The sequence below is a fragment of the Populus nigra genome, chromosome 3 (assembly GCF_951802175.1).
Source record: "Populus nigra chromosome 3, ddPopNigr1.1, whole genome shotgun sequence".
NCBI lineage: Eukaryota > Viridiplantae > Streptophyta > Magnoliopsida > Malpighiales > Salicaceae > Populus > Populus nigra.
This window is the reverse complement of record NC_084854.1, coordinates 22,063,702-22,090,536: the sequence shown is the minus strand read 5'-3', so window position 1 is coordinate 22,090,536 and position 26,835 is coordinate 22,063,702. Positions and strand designations below refer to the sequence as shown.

The window sequence follows — 26,835 nt, the reverse complement described above, 5'->3', positions numbered from 1 at the left end:
ATATTAAAATATTTACGAATTGGCATTTAAAAATAATAATTAAAAGAAATAATAGCTCAGAATGAGATGTTAGGTTAGGTGGCAAACCTGTAAATAAAACACTGAAAATAAACTCAGTGGTTCTACATGGAAATCCCCGCAAATTCAGGCTGAAATACGTCCATATTCGGCGTATTAATAACGCCTGATACGAACACGGACTTATAAGAAATCCGAAAGGCAGAAGTACCTATCACTTGTATAAGCACAGTAGCTTATCACTGGCCTTATTAGTCCAATTATCGCATCTCATCTCCTCTCACGGGTATTTGATTTGTCTGACTATATACCTCCCTCTCAAATCCCTAAAACCTATCTCTCTTTATAAATACCAGTAGAGTTCATAGAGAGAGAAACCACAAAATTCAACAACTTGAACTAGAGAGAGAAAGTTCAAAAAAGCTGTGAAACGACATATCGTCCGTTCTTTCTCTATCTTAACAACAATTCTTCTCCGATCTGGAAGCAGGTATGGAAATTTGTTCATTTCTCTCTGAATTCTGGAAATTCACATGATTTTTTATGTTTGATTTCTGTATGTTTAGTTTTTAATTCTTGTGAGGTTTTAGATCTCTTTATGAGTTAGTTAATTTTTGATTTTTTTTGTTTGTTGCAGGTTAAAGGAGTTTTTTTTTTAAATTTTTTTTGGAAGAATTGTGATTATGTCTTCGCTTAGCCGAGAGCTTGTGTTTCTCATACTTCAATTTCTCGAGGAAGAGAAATTCAAGGAAACTGTTCACAGGTACGTAATTTTACACTTTATTTATTTTGATAAAATTGATTTATTTTTTGTGGTTCATTTCTTGTTATTGTGATTTGGATTTGGTGAGAATTTGTTTTGTTAATTTTTTTTTTCTCGTGTCAATTTTTTTTATGGGTGGAGACTGGAGCAAGAGTCAGGGTTTTACTTTAACATGAGGTATTTTGAGGAAATGGTGACAAATGGAGAGTGGGATGAAGTGGAGAAGTATTTGTCAGGATTTACGAAAGTTGATGATAATAGATATTCGATGAAGATTTTCTTCGAGATTAGGAAGCAAAAGTACCTTGAAGCTTTGGACAAGTATGTGCTTGCTTGCTTTTTCTATACAGTTGATTAATATGGATTTTGTTTTTAATACATTTCCTTTCTGGGGGTTATGATTTTGATTCGAGTAATCGTGACATAGGCTGAACTAATTGTTTGCATGGGCCCACTGTGCTAAGTGGGGGCCACTGTAGCGGTTAATTTGATTGGTCTGGTGTACATAGACTGGGAGTAGTCTATGTAGCAGTATTTTACTTTGAAGCATTGGATAATTTTTGCACGGGTGAAAAAATGCAGGCGAGATCGTGCGAAGGCAGTAGAAATTTTAGTGAAGGACTTGAAAGTATTTGCAGCGTTTAATGAAGAGCTTTTTAAAGAAATTACGCAGTTATTGACGCTGGAAAACTTTAGGTACATAATTTTTATTTTAATTGTTAGTCTTGTTCTATTGTACCTAATTTATTGATGATATCTGGATATCCTGTGTTTGTTTACTTTAATTTGCAGAGATAATGAACAGCTATCCAAATATGGAGATACCAAGTCTGCTAGGGGTATAATGCTTGGTGAACTCAAAAAGTTGATAGAGGCTAACCCTCTTTTCCGTGACAAGCTTCAGTTTCCTACTTTGAAGAATTCTAGATTGCGGACTTTAATTAATCAAAGGTTATTGAGAATTTCTTGTCTTGCTTCTGTATGTTGACTCTTTGTATTGAAGTTTTTTTTTTGTTACTCACTTTCCTTGCCATTGAATTGCAGTTTAAATTGGCAACATCAGCTTTGTAAGACTCCAAGGTCTAATCCTGATATAAAGACTTTATTTGTTGACCACAGTTGTGGACAACCAAATGGCGCACGGGCCCCATCCCCTGTCACTAATTCCTTAATGGATGCTGTGCCCAAGGCAGGGGGTTTTCCTCCAATAACTGGTCATGGAGTAAGTGACAAATCTGAAAGGAGTTACCCTGTTTATCTATGCTGGTTTTGAATTATGAACTTATATGACTACGGATATACATGCTTGCAGCCATTTCAGCCCACGCCTACTATTCCACCTTCTCTTGCAGGATGGATGGCGAATCCATCTACTGTCCCTCACCCATCTGCTTCTGCTGGGCCCATGGGCTTGGCTGCTCCTAATAATGCAGGTAGACTACATCAGACATTTGAACCAGCTTCTTTAGATAGTTTTTAATGTTCTTACAGTCTTTGACAAACATCCTTGGAATCTATTATAACACACATGTACAAACTCAAGAAGGAAGTCTTAGCTATAATAATATAGATAATGATAGTAGAAATGTGCTCTTATTTAAAAGAGGAAATGCATTACTGAGGGGTAATTGGTACTGCTCAAAGATCATATCTTTACTTGATGGTTACCTTCATCCAACCATAACCCTAGCAAAGGGGAATGTTTAGACTTCTTATTGTTTGCATTTTATGCAAACAAATATATATACTGAATATGCATTATTCTATTAGGATCTTATCGGCTCGACAGAAGTATGAGTATTTTATTGACAATATTTTGTTAAATGATCACAAGTTCATATTTCATAGCAGAGAATTTGATTGGTGATTCAATCTCTTCTTCACACTACTTTTCCATTTAATTTCCGTGGTTTCTTGTGTGCTAATTTGCCTCTACTTCTTTGTATCTTCATTGTAGTAGCACTCTTAAAGCGTCCTAGGAGTCCCCCTACCAATAACCCAGCTATTGACTATCAAACAGCAGACTCTGAACATGTGTTGAAGAGGTCAAGACCATTTGGATTATCAGATGAGGTATCAACTGAAACTTGGCCTTGTCCTTTACATTCCTATGCTGTGTTTTTGCCTTAATATGATCTTTGATGCCCTTTGCTATTATGAATTTGGAAATACGCCTTAGTGTGATTTTTGAGATGCCAAGGTGGATGATTTAGGTGGATGCAGATATAGATTGAAACTGTTTCGATTTTCATGCTTGGAGGTGGACTGTGGTGTGTGCGCATGTGCATTCCAATAAATATTATGGGATCAAGCTTCTCATGATAGAGCTAAGATTTGGCTGAATAAAAAAAGTTAATTTGTTAACTATCCTAATTCTTCTTCTTTACTGGATATTCTATCAGGTCAATAATCTTCCAGTTAACATTCTGCCTATTGCTTATACAAGTCAGAACCACGGCCAAAGCTCTTACTCTTCTGATGACTTGCCCAAGAATCCTGTCATGACTTTACCTCAAGGTTCTGCTGTCAAGAGTATGGATTTCCATCCACTCCAACAAATTCTTCTTCTTGGTAAGCAGCCTCAATATATAGAACTGTTCCCATCTTTACCGGTGTGCGTGCGTGCGTGCACGTGCATACTGTTTGCAAATTCGCCAGTTGTTTTGGAGATTGTATCATTTGTTGCTTCACTGTTTCAGTTGGAACAAGCATGGGTGATGTCATGGTATGGGAGTTGGGCAGCAGAGAAAGGATTGGTTGGAAGAAGTTCAAGGTTTGGGACCATAACTCAAGGGCTCTGCAGGTACATTTTAACAAGTTTAATGGAATATGAAGTAATTATGATACTTTCTGGAGCTGTTATATCAGGTTAAGTTTAACTGACTGATTATCGTGTAGGCGTCTCTGTCCAGTGATTATACAGCATCGGTTAACCGTGTGGCATGGAGTCCCGATGGAACTTTATTTGGTATGTTAAAATGCTATGTTTCTAGCTTGCTCAACCTAAAAGACAACTTTTTCCTGAATGGAAACCAGTAAACTTGCCAGATATGTTATTTTTTTCTTCCTTTTCTAGGTGTTGCATACTCCAAGCACATTGTGCATGTATACTCCTATCATGGTGGTGATGACATACGAAATCACCTTCAGGTTTGTGCCTGAAGTGGATATCATTGAAGTCCAGTGTCTTTCCATTTCTAGAGAATGTCATCTATCTTCAATACATGGATTAAAAAAAAACTAGCAGTATTCATTTATCATGCTGTAATCCTGTGGATACATACTGAAATTTACTGTCAATTTTCCTTGTGTTTTAGATTGATGCTCATAATGGGAGTGTCAATGATCTTGCTTTCTCTTACCCAAACAAACAACTTGCGATCGTCACTTGTGGCGAGGACAGGACCATCAGGGTATGTTTCTTACATCTCTATTTATAGCATCTACATAATGGTGTTTTTTAAGTGTTCGTGAATCTGCAGGTTTGGGATGCGGTTGCGGGGACTAGACTGTTCAATTTTCTAGGTCATGAGGCACCTGTATATTCTGTGTGCCCACATCACAAGGAAAATATTCAGGTAATATATAGGATGTTAGTTGAACCCTCTCCACCTCCAGTTTTTACTTATTTCTGATTGATAAATGCTAAAACAAAATTAGCAATCTGTTTGTGAGCAGTTGGCAAATGGAGATTCATTGCTAGTTTAAATTCTAATTTTATGAATAGAAATCTGAGTCAAATTTTAAATTAAATACAGGTTTTCGAAATCATATTTAAATGACATGCGTAAAAACAGAGGCAGAGAAGATGAAATATTTTGGGAACTTTCCACACCAAAACTGTTTGAAAAAAAAAAAAACACTGAAAGGGGAGATCAGAGAGATAAAGGGGGGAATTGGATACTGTAGAAGCATGGAAATGGTAAAATTATTTTTGAGAGAGTAGAGTGAGGCTAAAGAGTATTAAAGAGAGGGAGAAAGGCGCTACTCTTCAATTTTTTAAGTATCCATCCTTTTTCTTCTTTAATTTTATTTCCTTCTTACCTTCTCCCAGTTTATCTTTTCAACGGCAGCTGATGGAAAGATAAAGGCATGGTTGTATGATAACATGGGTTCAAGAGTTGACTATGATGCACCAGGGAATTCGTCTACCACAATGGCATACAGTGCTGATGGAACTAGGTTTGTGTACATTCTTTATTGCTTTTCTGTTTTCTGCCAGTGATGAGAGATTGCTATTTCTTATTCTGTTTTCTTTCGACTGAGATATTCATTTCATCTTTATGGACAACTTGCAGGTTATTCTCATGTGGGACCAACAAAGAAGGAGAATCACACTTGGTGGAGTGGAATGAAAGCGAAGGAGCTGTGAAGCGTACCTATACTGGTCTTGCAAAGCGTTCTGTTGGTGCTGTGAAGTTTGATACCACTAAGAATCGATTCTTGGCGGCTATAGATGAGTTCATGATCAAGTTTTGGGATATGGATAACGTCAACCTATTAACAAGTATTGATGCAGAGGGTGGATTGCTGGTAAAGTTCTGATGGTCCTTTCTTGTTAAATCTGTTTGATTAAGCCCTTATGATGTACAATCAAGTGGTAAACAAAAAAAAACCTAAAAGCCCTAGAGAACCCATTTCTGAAATTTGTGTTTATCCTGAGCAACTAAGATGCTATATATATGTGGCAATATAGGCAAACATAAGATGGAGAAACTAAAAGCCAATAGGATCAGGAAAACTTAACAATAGTTTTACTGAAAGAAAGGAACTAAAATAAAACATAAATAACTTATGAATTTTCTACCTGAAATAAGCAGTTTTAAAATCTGACTAGTACACTCACATTTAACAACTCTGTTATCATAAATTTTCAGGCTTCGGCTTGTATTAGATTTAACAAGGAAGGAACGCTATTGGCTGTCTCAACAAATGACAATAGCATCAAAATTCTAGCAAATTCAGATGGGATCAGGCTGCTCCGAACAGTGGAGAATCGTACATTTGATGCTTCTAGAGCTGCTTCTGCTTCTGTTGTGAAGGTAAAACTTTTATAGGCATGGAAATTATTTTTAGGACCTTTTATGTCTCTAGAGTTATGCATTTAGAAAGTAATTATATCTGAACATGCCGCATCTCATGGCAGCTATCTTAATGCATGATTTGTATGCAGCCCCCCCCAATAGGCAATTTTCCTCCTGCCAATGCCCCAGTTGGAACCAGTGGCGATGATCAAGCTGCTCTTGCAGCACCCATGGTTGGAATGGTAGGTGTTACCTGTCCTTGTAGAATAATCTTATTTATCATATTACCATGTATGCATCTCAATGCAAAAGGATCTATTTACACATTCAATGATTTGATGTTTTCCTTTTGTTTTGAGTTTCTACAGAATAGTGACAGTCGAAGTTTAGTTGATGTGAAGCCTAAAATTCAAGATGAATCAGTTGAGAAATCTAGGATCTGGAAATTAACAGAAATAAATGAACCATCACAGTGCCGCTCCCTGAGGCTCCCTGATAGCTTGACTTCCATGAGGGTATGGTTTACTTTTTGCAAATTTTATTAAAATGATGTTAATGTGCTATTTATTCATGTCATGTTCATGTTAGAAAAATGATTGTGCTCCTGAATAATACTGCTGAAAACTTAACACAGTAGTTTGCTGCTATACTGTTGTTTTCCTCCCTTCTGATCTGTCTATGTATGTGAATATTTTGTGGCACTGTGGCGGGCCATAATAAGTTGACATGCAAGTTCATATCACTAATTGTGAAACATTTTATTAAATGCAATGAGATAATTAGATCATATTATGCTGGATGCGCACTTTCTTACATGTTAGCACTTGCTTTTTTGGTGGCAAACACTAGCAGCTATGGTTTAGGTTTGTCTGTTGGTCAAATTTTTAAACTTTCTTTGTTTAATTTTTGTTTTTTGCAGCTGAAATTCTTAGCTTGTTTGGTAGTTTTTCCTTGTACTTGTTCTGCAGCTGAAGTTTTATGCATTTGAGATTGCTTTGTATGTGATATTCTTGAAGCTAACGACTTGTAAGTTGTAATTATATGGGTTTGGTGACAATTGTTTCAGGTGTCTAGATTAATTTATACAAATTCAGGAGTTGCCATATTGGCATTAGCGTCTAATGCAGTGCACAAGCTTTGGAAGTGGCAGCGAAATGATCGAAATCCGTCTGGGAAGGTATTTTTATCGTGTCAGCTTTTTTTTCTTAATAATGTTGGAAGGTTTGTGCTTTGAAGGTACTTAAATTTACTTGGTGGAAAGTAGCATGTCTATATTGTTCTGTTGATTTTAAAAACCTTGCCTTTAACAAAGTTCTTATTACCTGTTCTAGGCCAATGCCAGTGTACCACCTCAATTATGGCAGCCTTCCAGTGGAATTTTGATGACTAATGATATTAGCGACACAAACCCTGAAGATGCTGTTCCATGCTTTGCACTTTCAAAGAATGATTCTTATGTCATGTCTGCTTCAGGAGGGAAAATTTCTCTTTTCAATATGATGACATTTAAGGTAAATGTTCTATTACTATTTTCTCAATTTAAGCTCCATTCTCTGTGCTTGATTGAATTTTTTGTGTGATGCCATAAGAGCATGGCATGATTTAGGGAACTTTGTCAATGAATGGTCTATGATGCTTGTTGCAGTTAAATTTGTACCCTTAACTTATTTTTTTTAGCAACCTAAAACTGACATTTCCTTTTGGAAAACCAAAGTGTTTGGAAGATATACCAGATGAAGTTATTGCTATTTATATTTCCTTATTAAATTGTGGAACAAACAAATATTTAGGGCTAATTACCAGTTTGCAGATGAAAAGGGTGGCTTTTTCAGTGGAGACTTGTTGTCAACACATTCAATACTAGTTTTGCTATACATTCTGTTCTGTCCTTGTTATATTTTTTTATCCATTTTTCTTGATTGCAGACAATGACTACATTCATGGCCCCACCACCAGCTGCAACGTTTTTAGCATTTCACCCTCAGGACAACAATATCATAGCTATTGGCATGGAGGACTCTTCTATACAAATTTATAACGTTAGGGTTGATGAGGTATTTGCTTTGATACCTCAATTTTTTTTTTATTGGAGTTAGAAAAGCATGAGTAAACAATTTGAAATATTCCATTTCACAGGTCAAAACAAAGTTAAAAGGTCATCAGAAAAGAATTACAGGCCTTGCCTTCTCTCACTCTCTAAATGTCCTGGTGTCTTCTGGAGCTGACTCTCAGGTAAGAATTATTGGTAATGTAAGTCCTTGTGTGTCTGTTACCGTGGAATAAGCAATTAAGCCCTATTATTTAAGGTCATGGATTTCAGAGAAGTCTAGAGGACTGATGTAGCAAATGGCAGTAACATGGAAAGGCTTGTCTTGTGGCAGTTGGTCTTGAGATCATTTTATGGACAATGATTTTGAGCTTTATCTGGAAACTTTTTTTCTTGGATTTTTTTAATTTCATATACCTTTTGTAATGCTTCTGTTATTAGGCTTTCTATATCATAGAATTCTGCGATCTTTTATCCCCTTGTGTATCTGATTGGCTCATATAAAGTAGCTTGTATGATCATCAAGTGTTCAATGTTGGAATTACTCACTCGGTTCTGCACGTGTTTTCCATCTACAGTTGTGTGTTTGGAGCACAGATGCTTGGGAGAAGCAAGCTAGTAAATTCTTGCAAATTCCTTCTGGACGAGTTGCACCTTCTCTTGCAGATACGCGTGTTCAATTTCACCTTGACCAGATACATTTGCTTTCCGTTCATGAAACACAGATAGCTATATTTGAAGCACCTAAATTGGAATGCCAAAAGCAGGTTTGGTGTAGTTTCTGGGAATATTACAGTTGCGCTCATTTGTTATTTCATACAATTTATATCATTTCTTTCAAGTGGGAAAGTGTCGCCTGGATTCTAATCACTCGAGATGATGTTATGCATGCATATAGTGAAATGGTGTTGCAAATATTTGTTGGTAATTTTTAGTTTTGGGAATTTTGTCTCCCAAGCTCCTGACATTCTTTTCTATGAAACTGTATCCTCTTAATACAGTGGTTCCGTCAAGAAGCAAGCGGTCCAATCACACATGCTACATATTCCTGTGATAGCCAGTCCATATTTGTTAGCTTTGAAGATGGAAGTGTTGTTGTTCTCACTGCTTCAACACTCAGATTGAGATGCAGAATAAGTTCTACTGCTTATTTACCTCCTAATCCAAGGTTACTGCTTTTTTCCCCTCCCATCTTTTTTGGTTTCTTGATTTTTTTTCCTTTTGTAGAAGATTCTAACTATTTCAATACTATTGCTTGTTTGCTCTGTCTAATGATGTAATTTTAGCAGCTTAAGAGTATATCCTCTTGTCATTGCTGCACATCCCTCCGAGCCTGATCAATTCGCATTAGGACTAACAGATGGTGGAGTTCATGTGCTTGAACCATTGGAGTCGGAAGGAAAATGGGGGACCTCGCCTCCAGTTGAAAATGGTGCTGGCCCTAGTGCAACTGCTGGCGCTGCTGGTTCTGAACAAGCTCAAAGGTAGCCAGTCATGTGCGCACGGCTTTCAACAAGGACCTTTATTGTCTATGCCTTCCATGCAGTCCCGCTCCCTGGGCCCACCACAATGCGATTTTCAAGGGGAAGCTGCGGAAATTAGGTACTGTAGGTTCAGTATACTTGCATCCAGGATAGAGAGAGTTCGTTTAAGCGCCAGTGGAATCACTTTGCTTCTCAGAAGAGCAAGATGTTCTCAGTTGCCCTCATTAGAAATGACTGGAGAAGCAAGGGTTTATGACTGTACATTTCAAAAGTCAACTAAAAAAAGAAGAGAGAGAAAGGTAAAGAAAAACTGAAGGTGAAGGTCCGACTATAGAATCTGAAAGGTTATTTTTAGGAAGAAACTTGAGTTGGTTTGGCCAGGGGAACTGGTTGTTTTATCTGCCATTTTTATCTAGTTTCAGAAATGGTCATCTAATTTAATTTCATTTTTCTCTAGTTCCGAGCCGAAGATATTCGTGGCGTTTGACTCCTTTGTTATCTCGTTTTAATTATTACAAGTATGTGTTTTCTGCACCTCGTTTTCTCCGACCCTTCTCCATAGTTGATTCTATCAAGAATTTAGATTCCTGGCTTGGCACGGGCCATCTCCCTTGCTTGGTGTTGCCTGCCTAGGCCACCCCTCGTGAAACTTTTTTATATTTGGTCCGCCAAGGATGTGCCGAGCTGGTTTACCTGACGTAGTCCGAGGAAATTTAACATGTTCCCAAGGTGTCCAGTAATCAGTCCGATCTCTCCCAGTTCAATTTCGTCCGTCTTTTGTTTTTTAGTTTTTCTTGTCTATTTCAATGCATCATTCAGGATACAATTATATCCGTACAAACTGTGTTTTTTAAAAATTATTTTTTTAAATTAAAATTTAATATGATTTGTATGTTTTGATGTACTGATGTTAAACATAATTTTTAAATTTACATGTATTTTAGTATAAAATTATTTAAAAAACAATTATTATTACACTATAAAACATGTTCCTCGTAGGAGTTCTATTGGTGCTTTTGGTGGGAAATTTAGCAAATCAATATCTCAATGGGCTGGAAGATCCCTAAGTATTGTCTTCTGAAAAAGAGAGGGGACCTGTCTGTTAATGTTATGCACCATAAATAAGAACACTGATCTCGTTCAAGATAAAGAAAGAGGTCGATGCCAAGTCTCATTAATTTACTCCAGTTCTGGATAAAGCCGGGTGAGTGAGTGGTCAATTCTAAACATCATTTTATGTGGTTGAGATGCTATCATTGTTTGGATTGTTTTGGCAAAACTGGAACGTTACCAGTCCGTAACAATTAAAAAAAAAAAAAAATCTAAAAGTGCTCACCTAAATACAGTTCAACATAGATGGGAATATTGATTTTTTTTTTCTTGGCATTTGAAAAAAAAACTCTTGAAAATTGTTTAGGAGTAAAATAGTCTTTAGATTAGGATAATCTTGGTGTTCTAAAATTGAGTAGGGATAAGATGGGTATTTTTGTGTTTTAATTGTATTATAAATTTACGTCACTACCCTTTAAAGTAATAATTTTAGTTTCTACTTGGAGTTTTTTTTTTCCATAAAAAATGCACAGCAAAATAACCTATCTATCCTTAGAATGAAAAAAAAAAGCTAACTGGCGATGGGGGCCTTTTAATATTGGTGTTCTAAAATTTTATTTTTATAGATAAATTTTATTTTCAAGTTAAATAGAATTAATCTGTTGAATATAGACAGATAATCATCTTTTTTTTTTGGTTTTCTTTTCCGCGGCGTTGCTCTAGTGATCCATATAGCTTCTTTTAATGTTGTCATGTATTTTTAGCAATGTATTCTGGTTGTGGACATAGACCACAATAAAATGACAGTAAGTCTCATGATTTTTTTTTTCAGTATGATATTGACTATTTATTTGTATTAGTTATTTATTATTATTATTTTTTGTTTAGTTCCTTTGTTATTGTTGTTTATGGTTTAAATCAGATTATTATATTACTTCATATCCAGCTAAATTAATGAATCAAGTATTAAGTTTTTCTTAATTCTTTACAAATACTACCGTTGCCTAAACATCAAAATGTACGTTAAAAAAAATTAATAGGATGACGGCGTAGCTTGGACCACAAGACTAGTACTTGTCTAAAAGTCAAAATAAAAGATAAGTCTAAAAACCAAAGATAAACCGAGCCTAAGTTCACACAAGTGCAAGTAAAATTGAATAGTGGCCCAAACTTTTCCTTCAAACCCATATAGGACAAACTGTGTTGTAGCTTGTAATGATGTTTGTCTTCACCTATATAAGTAGCATATGTCTAAGACACACTTCTTAAAAACTCTAAAAATATTGGTGAAGTTTTTGAAGGAAAATCAAATGACCAAGAAGGGAATTTGTCTGTAATATTAGGACATCCATTTTCTTAGCTATTTGCGTTTTCTTTTCTAGAACGATTACTAATTCTCGGGGGAATGATCATTGATTTAAGCACCTAAGTATAGCTTTGTGTGAAATCTAGTGAAAATGAATTTTTACCTTGTTGAATAAAATAGAAACGGAAACCTTTTGCTTCAATAACTAAAAATTAGTAGTTCCATAAACTGGTCAAAATATAAAAAAAATGTAAGTAGTTATCGAATATGTATATATATAGAAGAGTAATGCTATATATTTAACCATTCATATCTATTAAACTTAGAGCTTTTAAGGAAAAAATGCTCTCTCTCAATGGAGAGTTTTCATTATATAAAAAAATACAAGAGTATAAAATCTGTACGTACTGATTTCTAGCCTTTAGAATATTGAAACTATCATATACAATTAACCTACAACTAGTATATCTAATAAAGAAAAGATTTACAAACAAAGAAACTAGTTGTAAAAGCTATACAAGGTATAAAATCTGCTGGGCTTTAAATGACCAACTTTCCTTTTATGCACCTCTTAAATTGATGCTGGTAAATCTACAAGAATCAATTTGCTAGCAAGAAAATGATGTTATTGACATGTCATGGCTTTGGTAAAGATATCCATGATTTGTAGATTAGTGGAGATATATGGAAGGGTAATAAATTTGCGATCAAAGGCCTCCCGAATAGAGTGACAATCAATCCATATATGCTGTCGCACCCAATATCGCGACGGCCCTAAAAATAATCTCTTGATTATGGAAAAAAAAAAAACAGATTTCTGGCATTTGGTTCTTTTAGGAAAAATGTCTTGTTTAAGAAGTCGCTACCTAGTATTATAGTCACTAGGAACCCTAACTAGTCAACATAGATTTTATGGTTCGGAATTGGTTACGTAAAATAGAAGATATTATCACCCCTTAAACGTCCTGCCTGAGGCAGGCTGTATTGCTGGTTTTGTCTTAAATTGCTAAATATTTATTGGTTTATGCTCTGATGGTTTACTTGCAATATTCCTGACTTTAGCGCCAGTGAATATTCAACTACGGATAATTCCAACTCTGGCGACGGTAAATATTACGTATCTATAAAATAAATTCAGATCAATATTTTTTATTCCTGACTCTAACACTAGTGATTAAAAAATAAATAAATTCATTTTATTACGCATTCACATATTTTTTTATTTTTTATGTAGTTAAATAAATAAAAAAATAATTAAATCAGTATTTTTATTCCTGACTCTAGCGCCAGTGAATAGACTAATAAAATAAATTTATTTTTATGCATGCACATATTTTTTATTTTTCTAGCTAAATAAGATAAAATACAATGAAAGAAAAAAAATATAAATTTAAACCGCTATTTTTATTCATGACTCTTGCGTTAGTGAATAAAACAATAAATTTATATTATTTTTATTCATGTATACACATTTTTTATTTTTTTATTTTTTCTACTTTTTATTTTTTTATTTTTTTTTTATTTTGGGGGCTGGGCCCAGCTCAGCCCACATGGGCTGGGCTGGACCCAACTGACTCGGTTGGGTCACTGGTCTAGACCAGTAACCCATGAATTATAATTCACTTGCTACAGTAGCAAGTGAATTATAATTCACTGCCACTGTAGCAGTGAATTAAAATGCAAAGGGAGCGGGGCTTACCTCAGTGCAGGAAACGAAAGGGACGAAGACGATGGTGATGGCGAAGGCGCGCTGGCTAGACAATAACCTTCTGTTTCCTTTTTCGTTTTCTTTCTTTCTGATCGTTCTCTGTTTCTCTGTTTCCCCTGGTTCTGTTTCTCTCCGTCTCTGTTCTTCGCCTATTTTCTGGGTTTTTTCCTCTGGGTTTTGCTGTGTGTACTATTTTTTGTCTCTGTTTTAGGGGTTTCTTATTTCTGCTCCTCGGTGTTTTCTCCTTTTTTTTTTCCCTTCTCTATCCCCCTGCGTTCTTTGTTTTCTGCCGTTCGTGGCTCTTTTTTTTGTCTCTCCCTCTCAGCCCCTCGGTTCTGCCCTCTCTTCCCTTTGTGGCCTTTCGTTCTCTGGCTTTTATAGCCAGAGAACATTGCCGTTTCATCCATTGATTGCACGTGTAATGGTGGCGGTGGGCGGCTGAACTGCTGAGGAAGATGAACAGTGTCTAGAAACGGCACCGTTTTTGGTGTTTAATGGTTATTTTCATTTTAGCCCTTGAAGTTTTAAAAGTTTTGTAATTAAGCCTATACTTAGCCCCCTGCATTGCGCGCCATTTTCAATGTAGTCCTTGGATTTTAATTTTGTAATTTTAACCCCAAACTTTAATATTTCTTCAATTAAGTCCCTGAATAAGTTAATTTCAAGCTCAATTAAGTCTAAAACTTATCAATTCTCCAATTAAACTCTTAATTGGATTAATTAAATTAATTCCAAGATCAATTAAGCCCTTGGTTTGATTAATTAAACTAGTCAAGAGTTTAATTAAATATTTAAACTTCCAATCATGTTGCCCTTAACCCAAATTTTAATTCATTCTTTATTTATTTTATTTTTACTTGTTTTTCATCATTTTTTAGTAATAAAAATAATTAAAATATAAAAGGTCAAAAATTGAATTATGACATATGCTATATATGCTTGTGGTAGACGAGTTTGATATCCAATTTGGATGGTGTTAGTGTTATCGATATGTAGTGGAGTAGGGTGAACTTGAAACAAACCAAGCTTTGTGAGGAGACCACACAACTAGGTGATTTTAGAGTAGGCAACAAACATGGCACGATATTTTATCTCAGTGGAGGACTCGGAGATACTATCATGCTTCCTGCATTCCCAAAAGATAAAAGCATCACCAAGAAATAAACACCATTCGATAGTGAATTTTCTAGTTCACGGGCAACCAGCCCAATCAACATCACAGTAGGCTTGTAACTGAAGTGAAGAGCCACTAGAGAAGAATAAGCCATGACTAAATGTGTCTAGGATGTTTTGAATGATGCAACAAACAATAGCGAAGTGGAGATGTCAGGGGGTTTGGATGAACTTGTTGATAATGTGAACAATATAAGAGATATCAAGCTTGATTATGGTGAGTTAGATAAGACCACTAACCACCTTCCAATAAAGAGTGAGATCCTAAAGAAGCTCTGATGCGAATCCTACGATCACGTAATCATGTAACCCACAATGAATATTAACATAAACCTGGAAAGGCTTAGAATCAGATTTAAGGATATAAAATGTGACACAACAACTACATTAAATTAAAGCACCAACACTATTGGAAATAAAACCCCCACCTAACGATTATAAAAAAATCACGAACAAGAAGTATAAAAAAATATTATGTAGATAATTATTTTTTGATATGTTGACTTTCAGTTCATTCAAGAACTAAAGTGTGAGAATCCTCTCAAACATATAATTTCATTTTATTAATCAAAAGTCTAGAATTCCTTTAACATTCCCTTTCAAAAGGGTATTTATACTTCTTAAAATTAAAGAGCTAATGGTCTAAACATGACCAAATAAGATACAAAAGCTTGAATAAAATAAAAACAACAAAAATTAAATCAAAACTACCTAAAGTTATTTATTAGTGCTAGCTAGAATCTGTCATTTAGTTTGCATGTGTTTTTTTAACTCCCCATTGCTGCCTTATGTTCTCTTTTAAGGAATCTGAAAGTGCTATCCACTTTGAATGAAGATGCTCATGACAAAGTGACCTAGCTTTCCATTATCACTTGTCTGGTAAACATATGCTTTATTGATGTATTGTGCTAGCAGATTCTAAAGTTGAATTGAAAACTTTGTTTTGCCAAATCTTTTATGTTTACTGTCTCTCTTTTTTGTTGCCTTATTATTTGCTGAATATCATTGCATTATTAGAAAAAAAGAATCTATACCAAAAAAGAAGTTCATAAATCAAAGCCAACCATATAACAGATCTTATATAGCAGCACTTTCTCACCCTATTTAAAAAAAAAATAAAAAGGGTAAAGGAAACAAAAAACAAATCTACTACTGGAAAAAAAAAATAAAATTAGACAAGTAGGTAACTTAGTGAATTCTTTTGGGAGAGTGCTAGTTATCTTTGTAAATCCCATGTATTCCATGGAATGAGGAAAATCTCTGCCTATAAAAATCAGCACTATAAAACAACCATGTTTATATTCAATAATTTACTTAGCACACAAAAAAGCATAATCTCAAACTAACCTCAGAAGACGAGAATTGCTTCTCATTGAAACTATTATAGAATCTATCAGTCGTTACTTGATATTAAGTTTTATTAACACATTGTTCCTATCTTCCATTCCATGATTCCTGAATAAAAATTGCACAGTACAACCTAATTAAGGCTTTTTATAATAATAATAATTCAGTTTTCTACTCTTAACAGTAAAAAATTAGCGCTTTCAATAACAAAGATGATAAATTAGGGTTTTTAATAGTACTTGATGAAGAGGAGTTCATGGACATAGTCAATGTGGTAACTGTATAATCTAATGAAGTCTTTGAAGTAGTTAGGGATGGTGAGGATGAAGAGAGAAGTGGATTGAAAGTTAGGGTTTGAGAGTGAGAATTTATGCGATGCATTTCAATATAGATTTCAAATATGTTAGGCTTAAAGCCTAACAATAGAAATAAAAGAATACATCAAAAGAGAAAGAAAAGAATAAAGAAGAAGAAATGAATGTATTTATGTTATGTTATTACTTGCCCCTCATGAAAATTCTTACAATGCTTATATACATAAACTATTTATTCTTCTAACAAACTAACTAATTCTCTCGTCAATCTTAACTACTTCTTGACTATTCTAACTACTTTTTTAACTGTTAACTGCCATATTCAATATATGAATTATATATGAATAGTTCCTGCTAATCTTGTTGAATCCAACTTACAACAACAACCTTTACTTTTCTTATAATTAATTGTAATAAATTGCCTCCCTTTTTATTGAATTTGGTGGCAGAGATGAATGTAGTTTCTTTGAGAGATAAATGATGGTTGGTGTTTACTGAGTGAACTTAGAGGGTCAACATTTTTTTTTGGAATGAATTAGATCAATGATTGAAATTAGGTTGGGGTCGAGGGAGAACAATAAAACATAAAGAAATGTAGGTTGGCGGGAAATTAGCGGTTAGATCCTAGGATACGATGCCATTAAATGAGAGGTGTTTGCCAGGAATGAATAAAATAAAATATGAAAAATTCTTAATATATATTGTTATCAAACTTACATATTTAAAAAACATAATTCAATATTTTTTTTACTTTAGTTTATATCGAGTGTTGAAATTAATAATATTAAAATAAACCTAGTTATAAAACCAGGACTGACTTGATAGGTTGATTTGGGGTCTGAATTGGTCAGAGTTTAAGAAAAATAAATAAAAGATTGACTTAACCTATCCCAGTCAAAAATCTAGGTCAACTCAAGATAAAATATTGGTAAAAAACCCATTGATTTAAAAAAGAATTAAAAATTTTAGGTTAGCCGATTTGACATTCCTGACCCATAACTTGAACCTTGTATTGGGTTGGTTCTCGAATCAAGTTTTAAAATTATAATAATACTATTTTTATCTATATATTTACTCGGGTGAACCCGTGTTGATCCTTCCAACCTGTGACCAGGGCCTTACCCTGATTGACCCCCCGAGTCGAGTTTTAAAACTAAGATAATAATAACTTTTATCTTTATATTGACTCAAGTCAACCCGAGTTGACCCACCAGTTTCGTGACCAAGACTTTGTCCTGAGTTGACCCCAAAATCAAGTATTAAAACTATGATAGGCTTTGCCCTAGATCGAATTTCAAATTAGGTTTTAAAACTATTATAATAATTTTTTTTATTTTTACACTAACTCGGGTTAACCTGACCCATTTCCCAGGCTTCGATCAGTGATCCGGGTTTTGCTTTGGATTGACCCCCGAGTTAAGTTTTAAAATTATGATAATAATTATTTTTATTTTTACATGTCTTAGTTGGATAATTTTGGAATTGAAAGTTTTTTACAATGATATTTTAGGAGTATAAATAATAAATATTATTTTTGAAAACTTTTCCCCTCATACCTTTTATTTTGAAAGTACAGAAATTCACTCTAAAATTATCCTAGAGAAAAATTTGTTTTTACATCTTTGTCTCTTTAACTAAACATATTTTTGTCTCCACTGTCTTCATCCATTCTGTCCTAAGATAGTAACCAAACACTACCTTATAGATCTATAATGATTGTGACATTAATAGTGATGCTGATACAAGATACTATGATATTTTGGTAGGATTCATTTGAAGGTTTGATTATATTAGTTTTTAACATATTAATATAGTAATTGTTACATTAAAAAAATATTTGTTCTTTTTTAGTATAGTTTGGTCTGTTTGAAATGATCACAATAACTTGATTTTTAATGAGAAAAAAACACTCTTGGATGATTTGTATTATTCTCTTTTTCATCGAGTTGCTAGTTGGGCAAAATACAATGATGTGAATTTCTACTATAGTGGGTCAAACTTATTTTGTTCTTTAGATGGTCTTCTTATGTGGATTATTAGAACAAATAAAAGAAATGATTCATCTTGGATACATCTTGCTATAGGTATGTTGAAGTGGAATGTTGATGCGTCATCAAATGACAAACCAAGACCTTTAGGAATTGGTGGTGGTTTTCTCAAAGATCATGAAGGGAGATTTCTTTGTATTGGTTTTGTTCCACAAGTAATATCGATTCTAATGAAGCTGGGGTAATGACAATTAGAAAAGATATGCTTATGAGTATTGATTTTTGCTATGTTCTTATAAATCAATGGGTTGTGGAGTCAGATTTTTACAATGCAATAACTTGAATTAAAGAAAAAAAATATTATGCAACTTTAACACCTTCAAATATAATTCAATAATATTTTCAATGCATGCAATAGGTTTAATTCTGTGTGCTTTAATCATGTCTATATATAAAAAATTCATGTTGCGAATCATTTGTCAAAGCAAGGAGTTTTTAGAGAAAATGACTTAGTCGCTTGGTTAGAGCTTTTTCTTTTTATCAGGATCTTTTTACTTGATTCAATTGTGAATTTAGTTTTGTTGGATAGTTCATGCCTTTTTTAAATTTTTATGCACTTTTATTTGTTAAGCCATGTATTTAATGACTATAACAATTAATTTAATAAATTTCTCGTATTAAAAAATAAAGAATGTTGATATATATTATCTTATTATTTAACAAAAGAATTAAATAAATCTAGCATTATCAAACACAAATTAACATTTCAGAAAAAAAACCATAACACATGCCTTATATCAATGGATTATATATATATATATATATATATATATATATATATATCCTCAAATCAGATCACATCTCACATCCTTTGATAAATGACGTACAAGCAAGATCCATTCATCCCATATAAGGCAAATTCTATCAGAGGAAGAGGGTGGCATATACTTTTTGAAAAAGATTTCAAACTCATAACTTAATTAAAACGAAAAAGAAATCTCCTCCTCCCTCTTAATCCGTTAAGTGCAAGATAATTAATAATAATAAAAAAAACCCAGCGTTACAAGAAATTGCTTTTTCAAAAACGAAATATCAAATTCATCAAACGCAGCGTTTTTTTCGAAGCCCGCCTTTGTTGCCTCTAATAAATAAATAAATAAATAAATAAATAAATAAATAAATAAAGAAACAGCTCTCAAAGAGAGAAAAAAGAGAGGAATCTTTCTTTCACCACAGTGTCAATCTCTTCTTGGATATACACAGTAGCCATCATCACCACAGATCTCTCATTTCCACCTCCAGAGCAATCTCTTCAAAGGTACTGTCTTTTCCTTTTTTTTTTATCTGATTTTGACTGATCAAGAAAGGTTATATGATAAACACTCCAGTTGTAGTTTTATTGATAAAGATGTAGTTTAGGGTTGTTTGATATGAACACTAGCTAAAAAGATTTAAGACTTCGATTATTTTTTCTTTTTTTATGATAAAGGTACTGAGTTAGTTGTTGCAAAAATAGAAAATGGCACTACGTAAAGCAATTGGGGCTGTAAAAGATCAAACAAGTATAAGTATAGCGAAAGTGGCAGCGAATGCATCACCAGAACTTGAGGTTTTGGTTATTAAAGCTACTAGTCATGATGAGGATCCTGCTGCTGAGAAGTATTACAGGGAGATTATAAGTCTTATTTCGAGTTCAAGTGGTTATGTGAATGCTTGTGTGGCTACTATATCGAAAAGGATACGTAAAACCCGTGATTGGATTGTGGCTTTAAAGGCTTTGATGCTTGTTCATAGGGTTTTGATTGTTGGGCACCCTTTATTTGAGGAGGAGATATTGTACGCCACGAGGAGAGGGATGCGTGTTTTGAATATGTCGGGTTTTAGAGACGAGGCGCATCCGAACTCATGGGATCATACGGGGTTTGTGAGGTTTTACGCAATGTATCTTGATGAGAAGGTTGAGTTTGCTGTTTTTGAGAGGAAAGTGAGAGAGGACGAGAGAAAATTTGATGAGGGTGATGATGAGTTTGGACGTAGAGAGAATAGGAATGATTATGAGTATGGGATGCCTAGGAGATCGAGGTCTTATGGAGATTTGAATGGTGATATGGTTAAGCGAGAACAGAAGGAGGAGGTAACGCCAATTAGGGAAAGGAAGACGGAGAGGCTCTTAGGCATACTGGGCCAGTAGTTGAGGATCCTTGATAGAGTTTTGGCTTGTAGACCAACTGCAGGAATGGCCAAGAATGATAGATTGGTGCTTGTAGCCCTTTACCAGATGGCGAAGGAGAGTTTTGGGCTATACACTGAGATTTGTGAGGCGTTGGGGGTATTGTTGGATAGATTTACTGAGATGGAGTATGCATATTGTCTTAAAGGTTTTGATATTTATGCTGGTGCAGCCAAGATAATTGATGAGCTGGTGATGTTTTATGGTTGGTGCAAGGATATGGGAATTGGAAGATCATCCAAGTACCCTGAAGTGAAGAAGATTACTGAAAATCTTTTGGGGACCCTTGGGGTGTTCTTGCAAGAAATGACGAATAGGCGAACTAAGAATCCTGAGAGAAGTATGGGGGAGAACGTTCCGGCTAAGCGAGAACAAGAGCCCGAAATGAATGAGGTCAAGGCTCTTCCTCCACCAGAGAGTTATACCCCTCCACCCCCTCCTGAGCTGCAGCCTAAGCCACAGCCTCAACAGGTGACAGAAGATTTCATAAATCTAAAGGATGATGGCATTTCGGCAGATGAGCAGGGCAACAAATTGGATTTGGCTTTGTTCTCTGGACCCCCAACTACAAATACAAATGGTGCGTGGGTAGCATTCTCATCAGATGGAGAGCCTGAGGTAACTTCAGCATGGCAGACCCCAACTGCTCAGAGTGGTCAAGCAGATTGGGAAATGGCATTAGTGGAATCTGCTAGCAATCTATCGAAACAGAAAGCTACTTTAGGAGGTGGTTTTGATCCTTTGCTGTTGAATGGAATGTATGATCAGGGGCTAGTAAGGCAACATGTAAGCACATGGCAACTGACTGGCGGTAGTGCAAGTAGTGTGGCATTGCCTGGTGTGGGCAAGAGTGCAACACCAGTTTTGGCATTGCCTGCTCCTGATGAGACAATACAGCCAGTCGGAAACCAGGATCCATTTGCTGCTTCCCTTGCAGTTCCACCTCCTTCCTATGTGCAGATAGCAGACATGGAGATGAAACACCATTTGCTAGCAAGTGAACAGAAGCTCTGGCAACATTACGGAAGGGATGGGATGCACGGTCAAGTGAGTTTGGCCAAGATTAATGGTGCCTCTGGTTTCTATGGCTCTAATCCTCATCCAATGACGATGCCTTATGGGATGTCACAGTCAATGGCATGGGGCATCAGGGAGGGTACTACTATCCGTCCTATTAAGTCGCTTGTCTCGATGACCTGCTTGCATTTCCAATGATGCACATTATCATACTTTTTTCCCTAATCTGCATCACTCTGTGAAGATTTTTTGCAAGTAAATAATGGTGGCCATTGTGATTCTTTTATATAATTAGTAATTAGTTGCATCACAGGGAGAGACAAGATTCTGAAAGTGTAATATTACAATCAATATGGACATTATTTATTTCCTCCTTTTGCCATCGAATTTTCAGACAGAAATGAAACCATCAGTCGTACGTGTCTTCTTATGTCTCTCGGTAGCTTACATTGTTGTTCAAGTTCTTGCAGGAGGCATGCCTATAAATTTCTTGTAGAAGGCAACCCCGTCTGAATTTGGGAGTTACAGAACCTCTGCTTCATGCCTTGATTTTCCACTCTCACGTTTCAAACTGATGAAAATTTCCTTGCTGGGAGAATTTGAACTTTATGTTAGAACATGTCAACTATGACTAGCATGAAAGGGGCATTGAGTTCACATTGATTCTCTCGATTTATGGTCGTCGTCACCATTGAGTCCTCAGCGTCAAGGACTGGTTGCCGGTCCAATCATGACCACGCACTTCATGCTGCTTTTGGTATTAAGATATTATTTATTATGCTCCGTAATGGCCTACAAGATGGGTTTTATTTAATTTTCCTTTACTACTAGAAACTAATCAAAATGAAGCAAACACGATTTATGCAGTCTTATTTACTTCTTAAGCATGACTCCTCTAATTATTATTAAGATATTGAAAATGGCCTTGAGTTCGTGAATTTGATTTTGCCAAATAACTAAGCTGAGTTGAATCGAGATTCTTTCATTAAGAACCAAAACTATTGAAGGTATTTTGTTTCTTTACTTGTGAAGATATGCTGTTTCATAGAGAAAGGATACTAAAGTCTATTAACCTTTTGAATTGTCATTAGAGGTTAGATTCTAATGTTGAGTTAATTTTCCCACCAATTAGGGAAGAACTAAACAACACATAAAGGAAAATGCAGCAGTTGATAGCTGTCTCTCCTTTGTTCCGATGAGCTTTTTCATGCATGATTGTTGATCGAAAGAAGGTGAAAGAATTCCCGAGAAGTGTAGTTTAATTAGTCAGATTTTAGGTTTGTTTTCTAAAAATTACCAATTTGAGTTCCACAAATCTCAAGGCCACTAGAGGCTTACGTGGTCGTTAACTTCAAAACTCGTGGGATTAGTCGAGGTGTGTGTAAGCTTAGGTGGTGGCCCAGTGGTAAGAGTTTGGGACCAAAAGGTTTGCTCCCTCTGTGGTCTCAGGTTCGAGCCCTGTGGTTGCTCATATGATGGCCATTGGAGGCTTACATAGTCATTAATTTCAGGGCCCATGAGATTAGTTGAAATGTACACAAGTTAGCCCGGACACCCACGTTAAACAAAAAAAAAAAAAGGGTGAAAGGCAACCTTGGCTTACTTCTTAAGCCAGAACCTGATGGATCATGTCATGGTCATCACTGTGACATGGTGAAGCTATGTGCCTTGGCCTTGGAACATGGCATGGGGACGATAGAGGTCATATGATCAAAGAACCAATCTGTGAAACTTCCATGATCGAACTAAAACAGCTCTTGGATCACTTACGAGTACGGTTTGCTGTGGGTTTCGAATGAATTTGTGTTAGTCATTTAAGATGGGCAACAACAAGTCACAAACAAAGCAAAAAATGAGAAAGATGAGCCATTCACAATCGGTAGCAAAAAAGCTGCCTGCCTATCTGAGGCGATGCCTCGACATTTTTATGTACAAGCGAGAAATTTCCCATTAGCGATTGCCTTATAGTTTTTATTTTATTTTATTGAGATTATTGATACATTGGTTAAAGCACGGCTAAAACCTTGTTTTTATAATTAATTTTTTTTATATATTTTTGAATCATTTTAATATATTAATATCAAAAATAATTTTTTTAAAATAAAATAATTTTATTTTAATATATTTTCAAATAAAATAAACCTAAAAAACACATCTGTTATATTTCCATCCTCTATAGCGAGTCCTCTGCCTTGCTTTTGAAAAATACCAATGAACCACGAGATCGTTTGATAGGGTTGCGGAACTCATGATCACTTTAATTCGGTCGGTCTCTTTGCATTGCTGTCTTACTATCATGTAATGGCTTCAACAATTTTGTCCAGCAACTCCTTTTCCGGTAGTGACGGGGTTTGTTCGAAATCATGCAGCCGATCAATCCAGGGCAAACTTTTATGAACGAGTTGGTCTTTCTTTTTTTCAATTCATTTGATAAGAAATATAGCCGAAGGCCCGATCAAAACAAGTAAACAACAGTGTCTTGTAAATCGATAAGAGAAGAATAGAATTTGTTGGAATGAGAATTATTATTGATTGCATCATATATTTATACAAGAGTATATACAGTTATTCTCATCTACTAGGAATCCAACACTTCCTCAGAATTCATTGTCCTATAGACTTAGTATTACAGTAGGGAACTAATGTAAGTTATTCATTCCTAATATATCTCTAACAGGATTCCTAACACTCCCCCTCAAGTTGGAGAGTGGATGTCCTGCACTCCCAACTTGTGAATCATAGGAATGAAGACATCTTTTCTTAAGGGTTTGGTGAAGATGTCTGCCAATTGATGTTCAGAATGAACATGTCTTGTTATCACTGAACCATCTTGAATTTTGTCCCTGATATAGTGACAGTCCATCTCAATATGTCGGGTGCGCTCATGAAAAACTGGGTTGGCTGCAATGTGTAATGCAGCCTTGTTATCACAATGTAGCAAAGCAGGTTCATGATGTAAAAGGTCTAAATCCCTCAACAGACATCAGAGCCATGTCAACTCACAACATGCTCCTGTCATTGCACGATACTCTGCCTCTGCAGAGGAGAGTGAGACTGTTTTCTGTCGTTTTGATCTCCAGGATATCAACGAGGGTCCAAGGAACACATAATAACCCGTGGTAGACCTCCGAGTTAGTGGGCAACCTGCCCAATCTGAGTCTGAATAGGCTCTTAATTTGTAATCAGTGTGTGAAGGAAAGAATAACCCTTGACCAGGTGCCCCTTTCAAATATCGAACAACTCGAAGATCAGCTTCCATATGAAGCTTCCGGGGTTGGTGCATAAATCTGCTCAGAACATGCACAACATAAGTGATATCTGGTCTTGAAACAGTCAAATAAATCAATCTACCAACCAATCTTCTAAAACAACCCGGATCTTTGAGCAAGTCACTCTTGTCCGATAATTTTAAGCCACGTTCCATAGGTGTATCAATAGGGGTTGCACCCAACAATCCTGCATCCTCAATAATTTCCAATGCATATTTACGTTGAGAAATGAAAATGCCGTTCTTAGAAGCTGAGAACTCTATACCAAGGAAGTATTTTAAGGGGCCAAGATCTTTAAGGTGGAAATGGCTATGCAGAAATTTCTTTGTCATAGCGATACTGTCGGGATCATTTCCAGTAATCAAAATGTCATCAACATATATTAAAAGGGCAGTGAAGGACTTATCTCGTTGTCTGGTGAATAAAGAGTGGTCGGCTTGAGATTGTTTAAACCCAGCAGAGCAAATGGCTTTAGAGAACTTGGCGAACCATTGGCGTGATGCTTGTTTCAGCCCATATAAGGATTTATGAAGATGGCATACCAAGTCTTCCTCCCCCTGTCGAAGAAGCCCTGGCGGCGGAGACATATAAATCTCCTCTTATAGTTCACCATGGAGAAACGCATTGTGAACATCCAATTGATGGAGGGTCCAACCACGAGCTGCAGCCAGAGCAAGCAAGCAACGGATAGAAACAATTTTGGCAGTTGGCGAGAAAGTGTCCTGATAGTCGATGCCCTCAAGTTGGGTGAAACCCTTAGCCACCAAACGGGCTTTGTATCTTTCCACAGAGCCATCAGACCGGTGCTTGACTTTGTATACCCAGCGACAACCAATCAAAGTTTTTCCCTGTGGAAGAGAAGTGAGTGACCAAGTACCATTCTGCTGAAGAGCTTGTAGTTCAGAGAGCATGGCGGCCTGCCACTCAGGATGAGCAGCCGCTTCTGAATAGGATTTAGGTTCCATGGTATGGCTAATTTGGGCAATAAATGAATGACGTGGAGATGTATATCTGTGATAGGAAACATAATTGGATAATGGATAGCGAGTACCTTTGTTCAGACCTGGTGGGGAGGAGGGTGATTGGCCGGAGAAAACATGGGAGCAGACATAGTCACGAAGCTTGACTGGGGGGCCAATATGGCGGCTGGATCGGCGAAGCGGGGTGGGTGCAGGTGTGATTGGTGGGCTGATGTCTAAAGAGAGGGGGGTTGGTGCAATGGAACCTGGTTCCAAAGAGGGTGAAGTAGTGGAGGGTGGTGTTTGAGCCGAAATGATAGTGGAAGGTGTGTTGGAGCAATCAGTGGGATGAGTGTCAAGGTTAATGGGTTTGGGGCGGCGTGTATAGGTGCGTAGAGTGGTGGGAGGTGGGGAAGAGTGTGTGGTTGAAAGGGGAATTTGGGTAGGTAGGGGTGGTTGTGGTGAAGAGGATGGTGGAAAGGGAAATGAGGTAGTGTCGGTATGGATAAAGGGAATGGGTCCAGGATTGTAAGGTGGGGAGGAAGGGGTGGGATGGGTAAATGCATAAGGAAAAATGTTTTCATGAAATATGACATCACGGCTTATAAAATTTTTTTTGTTTGATAAATCAAACAATTTATAATCTTTTTGTCCGGGAGGATACCCAAGAAAAAAAGAAGGGATGGAACGAGGAGCAAATTTATGAGTAATGCGGACATTGGTAGCATAAGCCAAACAACCGAAGACACGGAGATGAGAAAAGGAAGGTGGTTTGGAAAAGAGAAGTTCAAAAGGGGTTTTGAAGGAGAGGACAGGAGATGGGAGGCGATTGATGATGTGAGTAGCAGTAAGGGCACATTCCCCCCAAAATTGGGTGGAGAGGTGAGCTTGAAATCTTAAAGCTCGAGCTACTTGTAGAATGTGACGATGTTTGCGTTCCACAACCCCATTTTGTTGAGGTGTGTAAACACAAGAACGTTGGAAAATGACACCATTATTGTGAAAAAAGGTGCGAAGTGATATAAATTCTCCCCCGTTATCACTTCGAAAAATTTTAATATGAGTTTCAAATTGAGTGAAAACGTAACGGAATTTTTTTTTTAGAATTGATTGCGTCTCACTTTTATGTCGCATTAAG

The 26,835-nt window shown here is 36.0% G+C and overlaps 1 protein-coding gene and 1 pseudogene across 3 annotated transcripts; both read left to right on the top strand.

The window, feature by feature from the left end:
* The first annotated feature begins 349 nt into the window (after positions 1–349).
* Positions 350–9,870, top strand: LOC133689141 (topless-related protein 4-like). Of its 3 annotated transcripts, none has more exons than XM_062108913.1 (26): positions 350–508; positions 656–781; positions 923–1,102; positions 1,364–1,477; positions 1,574–1,732; positions 1,826–2,003; positions 2,094–2,214; positions 2,742–2,854; positions 3,184–3,352; positions 3,481–3,584; positions 3,680–3,749; positions 3,858–3,931; positions 4,099–4,194; positions 4,264–4,359; positions 4,836–4,963; positions 5,080–5,314; positions 5,659–5,823; positions 5,955–6,047; positions 6,174–6,320; positions 6,872–6,982; positions 7,137–7,316; positions 7,731–7,859; positions 7,942–8,037; positions 8,431–8,619; positions 8,854–9,020; positions 9,139–9,870. In XM_062108913.1, the coding sequence occupies exons 2-26, from the start codon at positions 702–704 to the stop codon at positions 9,338–9,340; spliced, it is 3,396 nt and encodes a 1,131-aa protein (XP_061964897.1). In that variant the 5' UTR covers positions 350–508; positions 656–701; the 3' UTR covers positions 9,341–9,870. The 3 variants fall into 3 exon arrangements, with proteins under 3 accessions (XP_061964897.1, XP_061964898.1, XP_061964896.1); XM_062108914.1 differs by having other exon boundaries at positions 2,739–2,854; positions 9,142–9,870; XM_062108912.1 differs by having other exon boundaries at positions 2,739–2,854.
* Positions 9,871–19,373: 9,503 nt separating this feature from the next.
* LOC133688804 (probable clathrin assembly protein At4g32285) lies at positions 19,374–21,851 on the top strand (annotated as a pseudogene).
* Positions 21,852–26,835: the final 4,984 nt, after the last annotated feature.

Bases quoted from the DNA above. Each gene is read 5' to 3' on its own strand.
- LOC133689141 (XM_062108912.1), top strand. From the start codon at position 702: ATGTCTTCGCTTAGCCGAGAGCTTGTGTTTCTCATACTTCAATTTCTC. The intron at 3,585-3,679 runs GTACATTTTAAC...ATTATCGTGTAG, and splicing joins ATAACTCAAGGGCTCTGCAG to GCGTCTCTGTCCAGTGATTA. The intron at 6,048-6,173 runs GTAGGTGTTACC...GAGTTTCTACAG, and splicing joins CAGCACCCATGGTTGGAATG to AATAGTGACAGTCGAAGTTT.